Source organism: Leucopleurus acutus (genome assembly GCF_964270905.1).
Source record: "Leucopleurus acutus genome assembly, chromosome: 1".
Classification (NCBI taxonomy): Eukaryota; Metazoa; Chordata; class Mammalia; order Artiodactyla; family Delphinidae; genus Leucopleurus; species Leucopleurus acutus.
In genome coordinates, this window is record NC_139142.1 from 74,300,832 (window position 1) to 74,319,921 (window position 19,090).

The following is a 19,090-nucleotide window of genomic DNA, read 5'->3' on the forward strand; positions in this document are numbered from 1 at the left end:
GGGCCCCCTGCATTGGTAGCGTGGAGTCTTACCCACTGGACCACCAGGGAAGTCCCTGCTGCAGTGGTTCTTGAAAGAATCCATATTCTCTAAAGAATGGTGACCTCCTCCGGCCCGGGATGAGGCATAAAGTTCATGGAATACACTGTAACGACTGCCATGGCAGACAGTGATGTAGTGTCCAAGGGAAGAAATGGTCACTGTGGGGGTAGAGGGTGAACAAGGAAAAACTTCCTGGAGAAAGTGAATTTGAAGTGGATTTTTAAGGTTAGGGTTGCAAATGGTAGCGATGGATGGGCTTTAGGTTGAAAGAAACAGCATCAGAGAGTCCGGAGGTTAAGCAGTGCGGAGTTGGGTAGCAGAAGGTAAAAGCTGGAATTGTATGTTGGGGCCGTTCTGGAGAGGCTCTGGGGCAAAAGCTATTTGAGGAACTGTTTTGAGCTGTGCTGTACAGAGGATTAACCTGGCAAGAGTTTGAAGAATGGGCTGAAAAAGGCTACTGACTTAATAGGAAAGGAGCGAGGTGTTGAAACTAAGGTGGTAAACGGGGTGGGAACAGAAAAGGACAGTTGGGGAGACTGAGGACTTGACAAGGGGGTGGATTTGTGGGAGATAAAGGGGACTGGCAAGTGCCTTGCGTGACAGGCCTTGAGAGGAGCTGATGTGGGCTTGTGCCTGCAGGGTCTCATGGCGCTGATCTACTTGTGTGTGGAGGACATCTTCCAGCTCATTAACTACTACAGCTTCAGCTACTGGTTCTTCGTGGGGCTCTCTATCGTGGGTCAGCTTTATCTGCGCTGGAAGGAGCCTAACAGGCCTCGTCCTCTCAAGGTAGGACCTCTCCATCCCAACTCTGCTGCACCCACTCCAGGGGATTCTTACATTTATTCAGAAACCTTTGCCCGGAACTTGACGGTGGTTCCGAGTTGAGAGGAAGGGGATGACAAGAACACTCAGTGCTCTGCTGTTCACAGGTGGGGTTTTCTTGGCTGTCCACCCCGAGCTGTCTAACCTCCACTTGTTTCTTCTGTGCCCTTAGCTCAGCATTTTCTTCCCCATTGTCTTCTGCTTCTGCACCATCTTCCTGGTGGCTGTTCCACTCTACAGTGATACCATCAACTCCCTCATCGGCATCGGCATTGCCCTCTCAGGCTTGCCCTTTTACTTCTTCATCATCAGAGTGCCAGAGCACAAACGACCTCTTTGCCTCCGCAGGATTGTGGGTAAGCCTTGGGTCCTCAAGTCGGCTCAGCTATTGTACGGCCTGGTTTTTTTTTTTTGGCTTTTTCTGCAAATCTAGTCTCCCAAATCACCTTCGCCATAGCTCCTACCCGTTGTTGAGGCTTAACTGTAATTGTCCCCTCGGGCCCAGCCCCATTCAGTGCCACCTGAACTCAGCCCAGTTGACCTCTTCTGTTTTGACTCAAACTTCTCTTTGTAGCATCTGCCACGTGGTATCTCCAGGTCCTATGTATGTCAGTTGCTGCAGAGATGGATTTGGAAGATGGAGGAGAGACGCCCAAGCAACAAGATCCCAAGTCTAACTAAACACCACGAGAAATCCTGAGATGTGGGCAGCAGGGGCCTCATCTCCTACTGGCTGGAGCCAAGGAAGCTGAAAAGCTCACTTCTTTGGAGGCGTCTGTCCGGAAGCCTCTTAGGCAGCTTCAACAACCTCTGAACTTGCTTTCTGAGAGATGGAGAGTAATTTATTTGTTTTGCTACATATTGTTCCGTATTTCTTTTAAAGGGACAATAAAGCAGACTGTGATGGGGAGCATGCCAGGTGTGGGCCTGGATGTTCCATTGGCACATTTCCACGTGTTAAGACATCCACTCACCTCCAGTGTGCCTGCCCACTCCTCTTTCCCACTGAAAGACCCAATAATGCTCCAAACTTCCCGTCTCCTTTAGAGAGACGTCAAACTGTCAAAGGTGCTAGACAATAAAAGGGTATGTTCCTGAGCTCTGAAATGGCTTTTTTTAAATTAATTAATTTATTTTTGGCTGTGTTGGGTCTTCGTTTCTGTGCGAGGGCCTTCTCTAGTTGCGGCGAGCGGTGGCCACTCTTCATCGCGGTGCGCGGGCCTCTCACTATCGCAGCCTCTCTTGTTGTGGACCACAGGCTCCAGACGCGCAGGCTCAGTAGTTGTGGCTCACAGGCCTAGTTGCTCCGCAGCATGTGGGATCCTCCCAGACCAGGGCTCGAACCCGTGTCCCTTGCATTAGCAGGCAGATTCTCAACCACTGTGCCACCAGGGAAGCCCCTGGCTTCATTTTTATATAGTGTCTCAAGGACAGCTCCCATTAGCCTGGCAGGAAGACTAAAAACAATCTTATGCTTGAAAGAATCTGAGTATTTCTTTCTCTCTTGAGCCAGTTGCTGAAGGCTGATGCAACCAGTCTCTACACAAGAGAACACCTAAGCTGCTGTAGCAAAATGCTAGGTTGTTCGATAAAAGCTTTATCAACTTCCTCTTAATTATCACTAAAAACTTAAGCATATCTACTTCTTGAAGAATATTTTATAGGTAATCTTGGGGTAAATGAATGTGGTTCCTCCAGATACAGTCTCCGCTTACCACGCACACCTCTGACCACAAAGCAAGTATGGACGGGACGACACATCTAAGCCCTTAATGCCAGGCTACAACACTGAGATGCCTCCTAAGAGCATGGGCCAACAAGAACAATCATCACTCAACCTGTTCTTTTCTCTGAAGCACTCAGTCCGTTTCCCTGTTTAATAAGTGTCAGGGAGCAGCACGTAATACGGAAGTTTACTAACTCAGCGGATGGGAAGATCACTTGGCTCCCCAGTGTTCTTTTACACTTAGGTGGAAGAGTCTGTAGTGGAATCCACTTTTAAAATGAACATCAACATGTCCCACAGTTTCTAGGTCTGGGGCAAGGACCCAGCATCAGTTCTTGTTCTAAGGCTGAGTCTCTCAAGAGAGAGAGTTCCTGCCAGTATGAGCAGGGAAGAGAATTCAGCCAAGTGTGTCACTCCAGGGATGCTTTGACTTTGGTTTGTTGCTGCTGCTATTGGGGGTGTTGGGAGGTCCATTCTTTCCATGCTGTAGCAGAGGGTTGTGGGTAAAGGTCTGTCGTAAGGGACCTGGGGGAAGGAGAAAACCAATCTCGATGAACAAAGGAAAGGAAGAAACAAATGACAGAGTTTAGCCTGCAAGTGTTATTTACCTCTGGCTGCTAGCTCCAAGTGATTCTGCATGCGTCGTTCACGCTCCTGTAGCTGATGTGCCATTTCGGCATTCTTCCAGCCTGTGTAAAAAGGATTAAGGCAGTTTGGTCGTGTACCCACTTCTAGGCCACTCTCCCCAGTTCCTATTCACGGAGGACAGGCCCTTACCTGTTCTGAAGCTCTTTATGAAGCCTTCCTGGGGAGGTAATTTGTCTGAGTCATGCACAACACGCTGGGGGATTTTAAGTACAGTGCGTACAGCTGGAATACGGAGGCAGGCCACCTGGCCCAGGGAAAATACGTTGGAGGACAGCCAGTACATGAACACTGCCTGGATGAGAAGGAAGAGAAGGTACTCAGAAGCTGCGTCCCTGGGCAGCCTGCCGGGAGACTTGGAGCCAGCCCCTAAGACATTACTTACTGCGGGGAAATGGATAGTTATGGGCAAGACTGCCAGGGGCATCAATCTGATAAAATTTCTCATCCACCGAAGGTCAGAACTTTGCACGCCAGTTTCAGCACCTAGCTGCAAAAAAAAAAAAAAAAAAAAAGCAGGGGAAGAATAGTAAATGCATGGCAATTTTAGTTGAATGTGGCTCAGATTTCTTACCCATCAACTCTATGTCTCCAGGGAGTGAAGAATGACCGTTCTATAACTACCTTCCCCTCACTCCCCATTCTGCAGGCCTGGCACTCGGCGAACCTGGGCTTACCTCAAGGACACCCCACATTGTAGCAGTGACCACCAGAGGTAACATGTAAGTGGGGTCAGATAGTGTGAGATCCTGGAACCACCAGAGGCCACCTGTCTGCAGGCTGGGCACAGGAAGGTTAGCCATTTCTCTCAAGGCAATGAAGAAGGAGATGAAGATCGGGGCCTATGACACAGGATAAACAGTGTCAGGACCCTTTAGTAGAAGGGACATTTTAATTACTCCATTACTGAAACCCATGTAGCATAGTATCACCACCACATGCTTTTTTGGGGGGTCTAGGGCATGGGAAACACAGAGGAGTAATCTGATTGGTTCTGATGAAGTTAAAGAAGGGAAATGTTTTTTGCTCACCTGAGTCAGAGGTAGAATGAGAGGTCTGAAGAGTTTAATATCATGCTTTTTCTGGTAGAACGTCATCTCCGAGGAGGCCCTGTAAACTGTGAAGGGAGTGGAAGCTAACAGCTGGGCTAACAGCTAGGTTGGAGGAGGTGACCATCCTCATCACCTGGCCCATGAGAATTCTAACTGACCCTGGCCAGTCACTGGAAGCATTAGGCCTAAGAAGCAGGTAAATCTTAGAACTCGCCCAACTGTAGCAACTCCTGATTTAGGCTGTTCCCCCAACCTGAGCTGAATGTCAGGGAAAGCGCCAATGTGGTCCTCACCCATGCTCATTCTGCAACTGACTCACATTCAGTATGGTTTCCTGTCAACTTGGCCTCTCTGATTCGAGCGGAAAACTTCTGAATCTCTGGCAAGTGGTTGTGGATGTTAGCTGCCTCTCGCTGGCCCTTCACGATGAGAGGAAACACCAGGCAGCGGGCAAGGACTGTACCTGGAAAACACGAACTAAGACTGGAGTGAAATTCAAGCCATTCTGCAGCTAGAAGGCTGAAGGTTTTTAGGTCCTCACTGAAAGGGTCTCCTAGCCCAGACTTTTCCACCCTGTGACTCGTGCCCAAAGGGCCCCAAAACAACGGGTACGGGTATGACAGTTCCTTCGAGGCTCAGTCTTCTGCTTTGACGCCAAAAGTCTGGCATTAACTTCTCTAGGCAAATGACCAGGAATCTTGTTTCCTTGAACAAAAAGGTGACAGAAGCCACTTTTGTAGATCAATGGTTTCCAAACTTTTCTATGATCAGTGGACTCCTTTTTTCCCCAACTCTAAGTGTAACCCCAATATACATAACAAATAAAATCAAGCTGCCCTGGGTGAGGAGGTAGTCTGACTACAGGATTTTTCAAGCTCCGGCCTTTGCTTTGCTCAGAAGCACTTTTACAGAACTCTGGGGCTCGCAGGAATGAAGTCTGAAAGCCACTGTCCTAGAAATGCCTGCAGTAGGAGGTAATCTGGTGGCCTACTGCTTTAGCTCCCTCCTATTTCTTTTCTTACACTTCACATTTCTTGATCATTTCAACAAATATTTATTTAGTTGATGGTATCTGTGGGTAAGCAAGTGGGCCTGGGCTGAGAAGAGACCAGGGGGAGATACAGCTTTAGGCTTTATCAACATTATGATGAATGGTGTGAAGTGGACAGAGAAGGGAGCTAAGGATGGAACCTGGAATCCCAGCACTAAAGGGGCAGGTAGAGTACTGAGCAATGGAGATGGGAGGGTGTGGTCAGAAAGACAGGAAGAAAATCTACAAAGATTGTTGCAAAAGCCAAGGGACAGGGCTTCCCTGGTGGCACAGTGGTTAAGAATCCGCATGCCAATGCAGGGGACACAGGTTCAAGCCCTGGTCTGGGAAGAACCCACATGCTGCGGAGCAACTATGCCTGTGTGCCACAACTACTGAGCCTGCACTCCAGAGCCCGTGAGCCACAACTACTGAGCCTGCATGCCACAACTACTGAAGCCCGCGTGCCTAGAGCCCGTGCTCCGCAACAAGAGAAGCCACCTCAGTGAGAAGACCGCGCACCTCAACGAAGAGTAGCCCCTGCTCACCGCAACTAGAGAAAGCCCGCGTGCAGCAATGAAGACCCAATACAGCCAAAAATAAATAAATAAATAAAGTTCTAACCCTAAGCCCCCATTTCCTCTACTGTTGTACAAGATATATCCCCCTTACATGCAGCAATGGCCCCCCACCAAGGTAGGCCTAGGTTAACATGCATAAATTCCAGTAAGTTCTGGATCAGTCCCACTGGGGTGTATGACCCCAGCCCAAGCTCAGTGAAGCTCTGTTCTGCAGCAGCCAGAATGATATCTGCAGTGTCTCCAGAAGCCACCTCAGGTACTGCTGTAGGTGGGGGAGTTGCAGGAATGACCGGAGGGGCCTGAACCTGTGGGGAAAAAGGAGGGAAAAAAAAAAAAAAAGCCAGGCGTTATATTCGGGGAGGGAGGGACACACACATAGAAATCGAGGTCCCTCTTACTATAACCAATACTGGGGTACTCTCTTGACTCCCTGTTTCTCGTTCTCCCAGGGTAGCCTACATTGTCATAGAATTCAAAGCTTAAAAAGAACATTTTATGCCAGGAAGTCAATTAAAAAGTACATTATTTTCCTGGATTTTGTAATGCTTGTGGTATCTGTCAGCTTTTAAAAACCATTACTTTGTAAAGATTTCTTATTCTAAATAAATATTCCTACTCATATTTTTTAAGAAAGGATATTTTATTTTCCCCTCTAGGCAGAAAGATAAGTTACTCAAAATAAGACTTCATGATTCTCCTTCATGTTGGGAAGTTATTTCTTGTGCATTTTCCAAACTTCAGTCATTTGAGTATCACTGGCACAATTCTGCATACACTGAAACTATTATAATTTTTCTTTAAACAACTCAGTTTTTAAGATCAAAAATATCTGCTTGGTCTCATCCTGAGAAATATTAATGTCCATGAAATCAGGGATATACAAGTTGTAATCAAAGCTATACAATTATAAATTGTGTCAACTGAAAAAAAAAGCACGACCTAAAAGCTGAGAACTGTGTGTTATTTGGGGCATTACTGAGGACTTAAGTACAGGACAAAGCCTCTCAGCTGTGAGGGACTGTTCCGAAGAGGTAACACCAAAAAATTACTGCTAATTAAATAAAAACCAGATGTCTCAGGTTAATGAATTTAGTGCTTTTCTATGTACGGAAAGACACCAGAATTTGGGTTTACCGAAATCATTCCTTTGATTTGTACCTTAACTATCTAGGGCCAGTATTCTGTTTCTCCATCCTGACTTCCCTCAGGGTGCACTGTTGGGGGTGATTGCAGTGGCTGATGGTCCCAACATCCTTTGTTTAGTGATAAGACAGGTGACATTCTTTGTCCTCAGCACCTCCTTCTAGGCCATAAACTGGACCAACAATTGGGAGGCATTTCATGACCCATTCTGTCCCATGGCACTAGGAAGGCTGATTCGTAGATCAGGCGAAGATTCTGCTGATAGGCTACTCAATTTGCTAATTTTTGGATCAGGCCCTGTTGATAATCTAAAATTCTCTGGATCACCTGGATGAAGAATGGTGCCTGCAGTATCAGTAAATAAAGGATGCTGCAGCCATCAAGCCATCAGCCACCCTCAACTGTATACCCTGAGGGGATTCAGGATGGAGAAAAACAACACAGGTGCTATACAGTTAAGGTGCACATCAAAGGAATGATTTCAACAGGCCTAGACTCTTAAATCATTCCACACATAGAAAAGTACTAAACTCATTCACTTGAGATGTCTGGCTTTTAACACTAATCTTTTGATGTTCTGACTACCTGGTTGTTTTTGCAAAATTCCTACATATCCTGGCTCCTCCCTTTCTTCTTCGGAGTAGTCCCTCGGAGCTATCTCAGAGGATGTCCTCTGGCTTAAGTCCTCAGCAAGACCACTGAATAAAACATAATTCTCAACTTTTAGGTTGTGCATTTGTTTTTCAGTCAACAATTTTGGTGACCACGAAGGGAACCAGAGCAGAACTCTCTCCTTTGCCCGAACTCTAAGAGGATCCAGGGCCTGGTACCAGCAGAGGCCTCTTGGGCCTGTCTGCCTCCTTGGAGAGTCCAGGTGAATTTGGCTGATTCTTGGATCTCCTGATTATTGGTTGATGATCCTGAGTTTTATCTGGCAGTGTCTAACTGCCCAGTTGAAAGCTCCTGGGGAAACCAGGTGGAAAGACTGGGAGTTGCTCAGTTGAGACAATGAGTCTGGACTGGGTGATTAGGTGAGAGGCTGGCCTAACATCTTTGCCTCCAATTAAACACTCTCGCCAAGTCTATGTATGTACAAAACTTATACTTACAAGTACTCACTTAATTGGGAATTAAAGGAAATCTTGCCCTGAAATTAGCCCACATGGGGCTTTTTTTTTTTTGCTGCATCTCATGGCATGCGAACTTCCCGGACCAGGGATCAAACCCACACCCCCTGTAGTAGAAGTGAGGAAGGACCACCAGGGAAGCCCTGGGGCTCTTTTACTGCATACGCCGTTAAGTTAGAGAAAGCAGCTTGATAAACCATCTTTTCAGAATTCTGACCTTAAAGAAATAAAAGCCCTTCTGGGGGAACTTGCAAGTCTCTCCCAGTGTCTGAGATGTAAATGTTCTACTTGATCTTCTTAAGTGTGCGAGTGCGCACATGTGTGTTGTGTTTTGTGAGAACTTGGTCTCTGCCATCCAGAAGGTACATATATTCTGCAGCCAACTGAACAGACTGAGATTCTGAGCAGTCTTTTTCCGGACTGTGCGAACTCTCAGGGGCTTCTTGCCATTTTAACTTTTGCTGCGTCAGCCTGTACAACAAAGGCCTTTACTTTCTTGGGCTATTTTTGGGAGTAAACCTTCTGTATCTTGGTTAGGTGGCATCCTTCGCACTCTCTTGTGGGGATGCTTCTTTCGTCGTATTGGTCTGAATCACAATTAAGATATATCTCATTAATGGCCAGATGACAGGTCTTTTAAATTGGAAAAGCTCTAAATCGGTAAATCTTTAGAGAGTCTCATTATAAACAGCTGTTTTATCGGGACCCATGGAAAAACCAAATTAGAAGGTGGAAAAATACATGTAATGGTTAACCTAAGAACTCCTTTAGTTTAAACCAAACAAAAAACTGGCTTGGGAAGCCTTATTCCTGGTCTCTGCTTCCCCTCAATGGGTGTTATAGATGCTAAAAAAAAAAAATAAAAATCAATAATGTTAATTAGGTTCATTAACAGGGAAATAAGAAAAAACCGAAGGGAAGGTCTAGAGACTTTTTCTCAACAAGGTGGAAATTTTAAAGGGACTTGTCCCAAAAGATAAGAAGTCTCTAGATGGTTTTTAAGAAATGTAATAAATAAAATGGACGTTAATGGGACTAAAACAAAAGGTTTTGGTACAATACTACCTAAAGTTGGATGGGCTTTAGCCCCCTTTAGGGATTCCCATTGATCTTCAACATTAAGGGGCCCCAAACAAGTCTGCTCTATTTATCCCAATTAAAAATAAAAATGTATGTTTAAAAGGCTGGAAGAAAATTTTATTGAGATATCTGACCAACAATTACTTGGGGCAACATATAGGCCAATTAGTCAAATTAAAAGATTGACAGGGATTTCCCTGGTGGTCCAGTGGCTAAGACTCCACGCTCCCAGTGCAGGGGGCCCGGGTTCCATCCCTGGTCAGGGAACTAGATCCCACATGCTGCAACGAAGATCTCACGTGTGGCAACATAAATAAATATTAAAAAAAAAAAAAAAAAGATTTACAAAGGGTCTGAGTCCCTTGGCTCAGCTCCTCACTGGGAACCCCAGTGCCTTTTATTTTTTAAAATATTTATTTATTTATTTGGCTGCATCAGGTCTTGGTTGCAACACGCAGGATCTGCGTTACGGTGCGCGGGCTTCTCTCTAGCTATGGCGCGTTGGCTCAGTAGCTGTGGCTCATGGGCTCTCTAGTTGTGGCACACGGGCTTAGTTGCCCCATGGCATGTAGGATCTTAGTTCCCCGAACAAGGATCGAACCCACGTCCCCTGCACTGGAAGGCAGATTCTCAACCACTGGACAACGAGGGAAGTCCCCCAGTGCCTTTTATACAAAAATACTATGGGGTCCTAATAGATGGGGGTCCTAACAGAAGGGGGTCCTAACAGAAACTAAAGTTAAAGGTATAAAAATTAAAAGAATGGAGACAAAAGTTTATAAACTTTGGTATTAAATGAGCTTTATATAAGATCGTTACATGCCTTTTGCCTAATTATATTATGGGAAAGACATGTTTTACTAGGGAATGCTTCCTTGCCCGATGTAACACAGGGCATATAAATCTGCCCCTCAGGAAATATAATTAAACACACTAAAGGAAACCAACAGGGTTACCTGGGCCTGCACAATATAAACTAAAAACTGGGAGCAATATTCAAGGGCTAATAAAAATAATAATAGAGATTTTGCTCTGGATTTAACTTGTGAACTCAGAAAGAGGACTTTTGTTGAATGTCTTATGCAAGCTTTTAAAGGCATGGTTAAGTTAAACCCTAAAATTCTAGAACATAGAACTCATGAATTTCAGTTTAGTTGGAAATCTTCTCAGTGATATAAAAAAGCAAATAAAAGAAAATACAGTTGGGCAAATCAAGCTTTTAATATCATTTAAGCGGCAAACCAGTTCTTTGGAGAATTAAAAGCAAGTGTCTTTGTCTTGCAAATCTCTACAAATCAAAAATATAAATACAGCTCACAATGACTTGAGGCTGAGCCTAATTAGCTCAATCAGGCAAAATCTGAAACCAAGGAAAAAAGAGAAAAAGGCCTTTTAAAACTCAAACTGCTAGAAAGGCTCCCTCACTCAAAATCTGGCTCATACTCTTTAAATGATCTGTACTTGTTTTTGAAATCTTTTGTCACTTTGGTTAAGTGAATAAGTATTGTTTCACAGTGACCTATGATACTATGCGACCATGTGTTTCGAAACCTTTTTGATATTTTTGACAAGCTTACAAGTAACAATTCTAACTAAAGTTATTTTAACCTCCAGCTAACTCTGGGATGCTTCAAAGAAACCCTGAGGCATCTCAGAGACAAATTTAAACGTTGGCTTATTTGCTAAGTTTAAATTACTTGAGAAATACTTTCAAATGATTGGAGACAAACCTTAGGTTATATTGTATGGGTAAATGTCATTAATATAGCTATTCCAAAATTTATATGGAATTCCTAAAATTCCTGGCATAATGTTATCAGTCATAATTCTAGTTATTATCTTAAAATGCTGTACATCACAGAAATATCCAAGTTTCTTGTCAATTACATTGTAATCAGATATTTTTCTTTTTAACATCTTTATTGGAGTATAATTGCTTTACAATGGTGTGTTAGTTTCTGCTGTATAACAAAGTGAATCAGTTATACATATACATATATCCCCATATCTCCCTCCCTCCCACCCTCCCTATCCCACCCCTCTAGGTGGTCACAAAGCACGGAGCTGATCTCCTTGTGCTATGCGGCTGCTTCCTACTAGCTATCTATTGTAACCAGATCTTTAACCATGCCATTTTAAGTCTTTTGTGGTTTATAGACAACCACTGTTTTACTCTGGAGCTTTTATAAAATGAAGATCTTCAAGAAGATTCATAAAAAGAACTTTCTGGGACTTCCCTGGTGGTCCAGTGGTTAAGACTCCGTGCTTCCACTGCAGGGGGCGCAGCTTCGATCTCTGGTCAGGGAACTAAGATCCTATATGATATGCGGCGTGGCCAAAATAAATAAATAAATAAATAAGAACTTTTTGACAAATGTAAGTTTCTGATAACTTTTAGATCATACCACTGACTTGGGTAAGAAATTACAAAACTAATGAAAAACGTGATGACTTCATCCAGACCAACAGCAATTAATTAAAAACATGGGACTGAATGAACTGATAAATATCATTTATAATTTTCTGAAATATACTGGCTTTTAATCTTTGTTTTCCAGGAAACCTTTCTTCTTAGGCTATGATCTAAAGCAAGTTGATAAAGTATATATTTGTAAACAAAGATGAAACATTTATCTTTCTACCTGATCCATCCAGAATTTGGCTTCTCCAGCTGGCTCTCTCCTGTGGACTTGATGGTTTTTTTGTTTTTTTTTTAATAAATTTATTTATTTTTGGCTGCATTGGGTCTTCGTTGCTGTGCATGGGCTTTCTCTAGTTGCGGCGAGTGGGGGCTACTCTTTGTTGTGGTGCGCGGGCTTCTCATTGAGGAGGCTCTAGGTGCGCGGGCTTCAGTAGTTGTGGCACGTGGGCTCAGCAGTTGTGGCTCACGGGTTCTATGCGCAGGCCCAGTAGTTGTGGTACGTGGGCTTAGCTGCTCCGCGGCATGTGGGATCTTCCTGGACCAGGGCTCAAACCCATGTCCCCTGCATTGACAGGTGGATTCTTAACCACTGGGCCACCAGGGAAGTCCTGACTTGATTGTTTATTGTGACCAGATTACAACTATTTATACTAATCATTATTTTAATTTGTTCTCTGTTTCCAAATTGTTTATGCCTTGTGTTTCTCTTTGCTGTACTATGATCTGATTAACGTTACTAGCTATAGTACATATCCTGTCTATTTTATTTTTATTTTTGGCCGCGTTGTGTGGCATGCAGGATCTTAGTTCCCCGACCAAGGATCAAACCCGTGTCCCCTGCACTGGAAGCACGGAGTCTTAACCACTGGACCACCAGGGAAGTCCTCCTGTCTATTTTATAAGATTGTCTCTTGTATTAACAATGTGTAACCATGGCTAAAAGTCTTGAGACAGTTGACCATATATGTAACTCTACATAGAATAACTGTAATAGTGCAACCTAGATAAGGGAAAACATTTCCTGGATCCTAACAGACGAGTAAGACAGGTGATCCAGAGAATTTTAGATTATGAACAGGGTCTAATCCAAAAATCAACACATTGGCCTATAAACAGAATCTTCCCCTGATCTAGGAATGTGTCTTGCTAGCAATGTGGGACAAAATTGGTCATGGAATGCCTCTCAAAAACATTGATCTAATTTATGACCAAGAGGAGGCACTGAGGACAAAGAATGTTGCCTGTCATATCAGTAAACAAAGGATGTTGGGGCCATCAGCCACCGCAGCCACCTGCAAGGGTGCAACCTGAGGGGATTCAGGATGGAGAAAAACAGAATACTGGCCCTAGATAGTTAAGGTGCACATCAAAGGAATGATTTCAATAAGCACTCCCCACCCCGCCCCCCGCAAAAGCCCAGACTCTTGCATCTTTTGTTACATAGAAAAGTACTAAACTCATTAACTTGAGACATCTGGTTTTTCTTTAATTAAGAGTAATCTTTCGATTCCGACTACTTGTTTTGTTTTGGCTTTTTTTGCAAAACTCCTATATACCCTGGCTCCTCCCTTACCTCTCTGGAACAGTCCCTCAGAGCTGAGAGGCTGTATCCTAGTTAAGCCCTCAGTAATGCCCCAAATAAAACACAATTCTCAACTCTTAGGTTGTGTATTTCTTTTCAGTTGACAACTCGTACCTCATTTACCTTTTTTTTTTTTTTTTGCTGCACCCCGTGGCTTGTGGGTTTTATAACTTATGAAAATATCACCAAGTTAATTTTTTTTCTTGCTGACAACTAACTCTGCAACAGAAACAACATGAACTTATTGACCTTCAGTAAACCTAGGTACAATAAAAGACATGTCTATATTGATTAAACCAGCAAGCTTAAACTAGCTTTAACAACAAGTATTAATTTAATATTGAATATTTCCTAGATCACATGAACCTGAAATTCATTCCGGCCAGTTTCCTTTATATTCAGAAATATTTAATTTGTAAGCGCTTACTTTTCAGTCAATTAAATAGAGGTCTTTTATAAATTTAGAGTGTATACCCAGAGGTAGTGACATCTCATATGTATAATGTCTACACACACATAAACAGACAAAACTAGAGATCTCACAGTTTCACTTAAAAAACTTAGCTATGAATCAGGTATTACAATATAAACTTACTAGTTTATAAATAACAGTTGGAATAAATTAAATTCATTTGCTCAGAAGACTAAGGCTTTGCTATTTGTGTAAAAGACTTAAAGATTTGTATTTCTCTATGACATAAATCACAGCAAGACTTTTTTGACCCACCTCCTAGAGAAATGGAAATAAAAACAAAAATAAACAAATGGGACCTAATGAAACTTAAAAGCTTTTGCACAGCAAAGGAAACCATAAACAAGACCAAAAGACAACCCTCAGAATGGGAGAAAATATTTGCAAATGAAGCAACTGACAAAGGATTAATCTCCAAAATTTACAAGCAGCTCAATATCGAACAAACAAACAAGCCAATCCAAAAATGGGCTGAAGACCTAAATAGACATTTCTCCAAAGAAGATATACAGACTGCCAACAAACATATGAAAGAATGCTCAACATCATTAATCATTAGAGAAATGCAAATCAAAACTACAATGAGATATCATCTCACACCTGTCATAGTGGCTATCATCAAAAAATCTACAAACAATAAATGCTGGAGAGGGTGTGGAGAAAAGGGAACCCTCTTGCACTGTTGATGGGACTATAAATTGATACAGCCACTATAGAGAACAGTATGGAGGTTCCTTAAAAAACTAAAAATAGAACTACCATACGACCCAACAGTCCCACTGCTGGGCATATACCCTGAGAAAACCATAATTCAAAAAGAGTCATGTACCACAATGTTCACTGCAGCTCTACTTACAATAGCCAGGACATGGAAGCAACCTAAGTGTCCATCAACAGATGAGTGGATAAAGAAGATGTGGCACATATATACAATGGGATATTACTCAGCCATAAAAAGAAACGAAATTGAGTTATTTGTAGTGAGGTGGATGGACCCAGAGTCTGTCATACAGAGTGAAGTCAGTCAGAAAGAGAAAAAACAAATACCGTATGCTAACACATATATATGGAATCTCAGGGAAAAAAAAAAAAGGTCATGAAGAACCTAGGGGCAAGATAGGAATAAAGACACAGACCTACTAGAGAATGGACTTTAGGATATGGGGAGGGGGAAGGGTAAGCTGGGACAAAGTGAGAGAGTGGCATGGACATATACACACTACCAAATGTAAAATAGCTAGCTAGCGGGAAGCAGCCGCATAGCACAGGGAGATCAGCTCTGTGCTTTGTGACCACCTAGAGGGGTGGGATGGGGGGGTGGGAGGGAGGGAGATGCAAGAGGGAAGAGATACGGGATCATATGTGTATGTATAACTGATTCACTTTGCTATAAAGCACAAACTAACACACCACTGTAAAGCAATTATACTCCAATAAAGATGTTTAAAAAAAAAAAGATCTGTATTTCTCCTTGATAAACCCTAAGGAGGGTATGAACTGGATTTTGGGTGAGGGAACCCTTCCACTGGTTTGAATTTTAAAAGGCCCTTCCTCTTTGGTTTCAGGTTTTACCTGATTGAGCTAATTAGGCTTAGGCTCAGGCTCAGGTCTTTGTGGGCTGAATTTACATTTCTGATTTGTAGAGATTTTGAAGACAGACAGTTGCTTTTAATTCCCCAAAGAACTGGTTAGTTGCCTAAATGATACTAAAAGATTGATTTGCCCAACTATATTTTCTTTGTTTTTTTAATACCACTGAGATTTCCGACTAAACTGAAAACCAAGAGTTCTTAGGGTTCAATTTATCATGTCTTTCAAAAGTTTGGACAAGGCATTCAACAAAGGCCCCCTTTCTGAGTGCACCAGTTAGACCCAGAGCAAATCTCTATTACTATTTTCATTAACCCTGGAATATTAGCTCTCAGTTTTTACTTTGTTTTGTTCGGACTCTGGTAACCCTACTGGTTTCTTTTAGTATGCTTAATTAATATTGTCTGAGGGGCAGATTTATATGCCCTGTCTTATAATTCCAGGCTGGGGAAGCATTTCCCAGTGAGACATAATATCTATCCTACAATATAATTAGGCAAAAGAGATGTAACCCTCTTACATAAAGTCTATTTAAATATTTTTATCTCAAGTCTATCAACTTCTATATCTTTAACTTTAGTTTCCATTAGGATCCCATCAACAAGCCCTGGTCTTAAAAGGAGTCCAGAAACTTCCTTTTCATCCCAATCATTTAATCTATTTTTGTATAAAAGGCTCTGGGGTCCCCAGTAAGAGGTTGAGCCAAGGGACTCAGGCGCTTTTGTCAATCTTTTAACTTGATCAATTGGCCTGTGGCCCCAAGCAATTGCTGGTCAGGTATCGCAGTGTAAGTTTCTTATAGCCTTTAGAAGGGGGGAAAAAGTATATATATACACACACCCACACACACACATTACACTGGAGTAAGTAAATAAGAGTGGACTCGTTTGGAGCCCTTTAATGTTGGGGACCAATAACATTGGTCCATCCAACCCCAGGTAGTGTTGTATCAAAACCTTTTGTTTTAACCCTATTAACATCCGTTTTATTTATCTCATTTCTTAATAGCCATCTAAAGATTTCTTTATCCATTTGGGATGAGTTCCTTTAAAATTTCCACCTTGTTGGGAAGAAGACTCTAGACTTTCCCTTCATTTTTTTTAACCTCCCTGTTAATCAGCCTCATTAACATTATCTTCAATGTTTTGCATCTGTAAGACCCTCTGAAGGGAAGCAGAGACCACAAATAAGGTTTCCCAAACCCTTTTTTTTTTAAATTAAAGGGAGTTTTAAGGTTAACTATTGTGTGTGTGTGTGTATCCACCTTCTAATTTATTTTTTATAGGTACCAATAAAACAGCTGTTTACAATGACAGCTCTCTAAAAATTTAGAAGTTTTTCCAATTTAAAGGATCCAATGGCTATTGATAGGTGGTATTTTAATTACAACTCAAACCGATAAGATGCAAGAAGCATCCCCACAAGAGAGTGCAAAGGATGTAGCCTTCACAGATCTAGAAAGTTTACTCCTAAAAAACAGTCTAAGAAATTAAAGGTCTTTGTTATATAGGCTGACGCACCGAAGGTTAAGATGACTGAAGCCCCTGAGAGCTGGCACAGTCAGACAAGACTGCTCAGAATCTCAGTCTATTCAACTTGCTGCCAAACGTACACCATATATGTACTTTCCAGATGGCAGAGACCAACTTCACACACACGCACGCACAACACACACATACATACATACATACACACACACACACACACACACACACACACACACACACACGCAAGAAGATCAGGTAGAACGTTTACATTTCAAAGACAGAAAAATGCAAGTTCCCTAGAAGGGCTTTTGTTTCTTTGTAAGGTCAGAATACCAAAAAGATGTTTTATCAAGCTGGCTTTCTCTAGCTTAACTGCATATAAAATAAAAAGAGTCCATATTGGCCATTTTCAGGGCAAGGTCTCCTTTAATTCCCAATTAAGTACCTACTTGTAAATATAAGCACAGAAACCTGGCAGGGTGTTAATTGGAGGCTAGCTTTCTGAAAAAAGGTTAGGCCAGCTTCTCAGCTAGTCACCCAGTCCAGACCAGAGTGTCTCAACTGAGTAACTCCCAGTATCTTTCAACTGCACAGCCAGGTGCCTGTTAGCCACTGCCAAATAAAACTTAGGATCATCAAACAATAAATGGGAGATCCAAGAACCAGGAGAGACTCACCAAAATTTGTCTGGACTCTCTGAGGCGGCAGATGGGTACAAGAGGCCTCTGCTGGTACCAAGGCTCAAGTTCCTCAAGCCCGCGTACCGCAAAAAAAAAAAAAAAAAAGGACTAAATTCATTAACTTGAGACATCTGGTTTTTATTTAATTAGCAGTAATTTTTTGGTGTTTGACCACCTGTTTTTTTTTTTTTTTTTTTTTGCGGTACGCGGGCCTTTCACCGCTGTGGCCTCTCCCGTTGCGGAGCACAGGCTCTGGACGCGCAGGCTCAGCGGCCACGGCTCACGGGCCCAGCCGCTCCGCGGCATGTGGGATCTTCCCGGGCCGGGGCACGAACCCATGTCCCCTGCATCGGCAGGCGGACTCTCAACCACTGCGCCACCAGGGAAGCCCTAGTGCTTTTCTAAATATGGAAAGACGCAAGACTTTGGGCTTATTGAAATCATTCCTTTGATATGTACCTTAACTGTCTAGGGCCAGTTTTGTTTCTCCATCCTGAATTCCCTCAGGGTGCACGGTTGGGGGTGGCTGCGGTGGCTGGGGTGGCTGCGGTGGCTGAAAGCCGCAACATCCTTCGTTTACTGATACAGCAGGTGACATTCTTTGTCCACACTTGATATGCAAGTTATAATTTTTCTAATACACACACAGAATCACATCTCATACCACCATCAGTGGCTTGCCACCATTCTGGCAAACAACGCCTAGTATATAACGTAAATCTTTCCTCCTGTGTTTTCAATAATTTCCCCACTGATTTGAAAATCTATCCCAAGCAGAGATGCTGTCATTTCGCGAGTTGGGTGGAGTGCGGACAAAAACTCTGCTCCACATTCCCCTCCCCCTAGTCAAAGCAAAATAAAAACAAATCAGAAAGAAGCACCACTCCCAACACTGCAGGGACGAAACGTCTCTTACCTGGGCTTCTGCAAAAGAGATGGCAGAGGTACTGAGGCCCCGGGGGCCTGGGGCCGCGAGGAGGACGTAGTGCGGGTGCCCGCAACAGCGGCCGGCTGGGAACCGGAGCCCCGCTGTCAGCGCTTTCCGGGGCCATTGGCAGGGCCCTGCGACGCTGTGGAACTGAGAGGGTAAAAGGAAGATGGAATCCTTTTACCGGGTGAAGTCGCTCATTATGCTCACCGTCTCCCCCCGCACCCCCCCCCCCCCCCGCCCAGACAGGCAGCCAGCTACCACAGGTGAGCACATTCTACTCCCCGCGCTCAGACTGCGACTCTGCAGGCTTGCAAGCTGTGAGTCCTGCATTTTAGCTACTGCAGACCCACCCCGTGGCCCAAAAGTTGAGGCTGAGGTTTCCTTAGAAGGAGTGACGCTTGGTCCCAGGAACAGACCACGGTACTAGGCTGCTGAACCCGCGAAGTCGGGAACGGAACCCTCCCGCGTCCTCATGTGACCCGAGGTCACGAGACGCAGGTCCCGGTGAGAAGATCAGCGTCTTCTCATCCCACAGCACGAGTCATTCCTGGCTCGGGTCACAGGGATAGGCTAGCATCCTAGCGCTCGGCTCCGGGGCATCCTTACCTGACGCTGGGGCCGTAGCAGGCGCAGAAGCTCCCGGCGTCCGCACATCAACCCCAGCGCCATCTTACC

General features: G+C 43.6%; 2 protein-coding genes across 4 annotated transcripts in view; one reads left to right on the forward strand and one right to left on the reverse strand.

Annotated features, from left to right (window-relative positions):
- Positions 1-2,061, forward strand: part of SLC7A7 (solute carrier family 7 member 7) — a 35,927-nt gene extending 33,866 nt beyond the window's left edge. For all 3 annotated transcript variants that reach the window (XM_082840985.1, XM_082840984.1, XM_082840986.1), the window contains 3 exons: positions 682-831; positions 1,040-1,223; positions 1,442-2,061. In XM_082840985.1, the coding sequence (XP_082697111.1) occupies positions 682-831; positions 1,040-1,223; positions 1,442-1,548 (441 nt within the window). In that variant the 3' untranslated portion in view covers positions 1,549-2,061. The remainder of the gene's footprint in view (positions 1-681; positions 832-1,039; positions 1,224-1,441) is intronic.
- A 160-nt stretch (positions 2,062-2,221) lies between these two features.
- Positions 2,222-19,084, reverse strand: OXA1L (OXA1L mitochondrial inner membrane insertase; the record flags this gene model as incomplete). The annotated part of the gene is made up of 10 exons (XM_082841017.1): positions 2,222-3,118; positions 3,202-3,282; positions 3,371-3,533; positions 3,624-3,728; positions 3,916-4,080; positions 4,270-4,355; positions 4,610-4,753; positions 5,993-6,206; positions 18,401-18,562; positions 19,022-19,084. The coding sequence occupies 10 exons, from the start codon at positions 19,082-19,084 to the stop codon at positions 2,991-2,993; spliced, it is 1,311 nt and encodes a 436-aa protein (XP_082697143.1). The 3' UTR covers positions 2,222-2,990.
- Between the last annotated feature and the right edge of the window lie 6 nt (positions 19,085-19,090).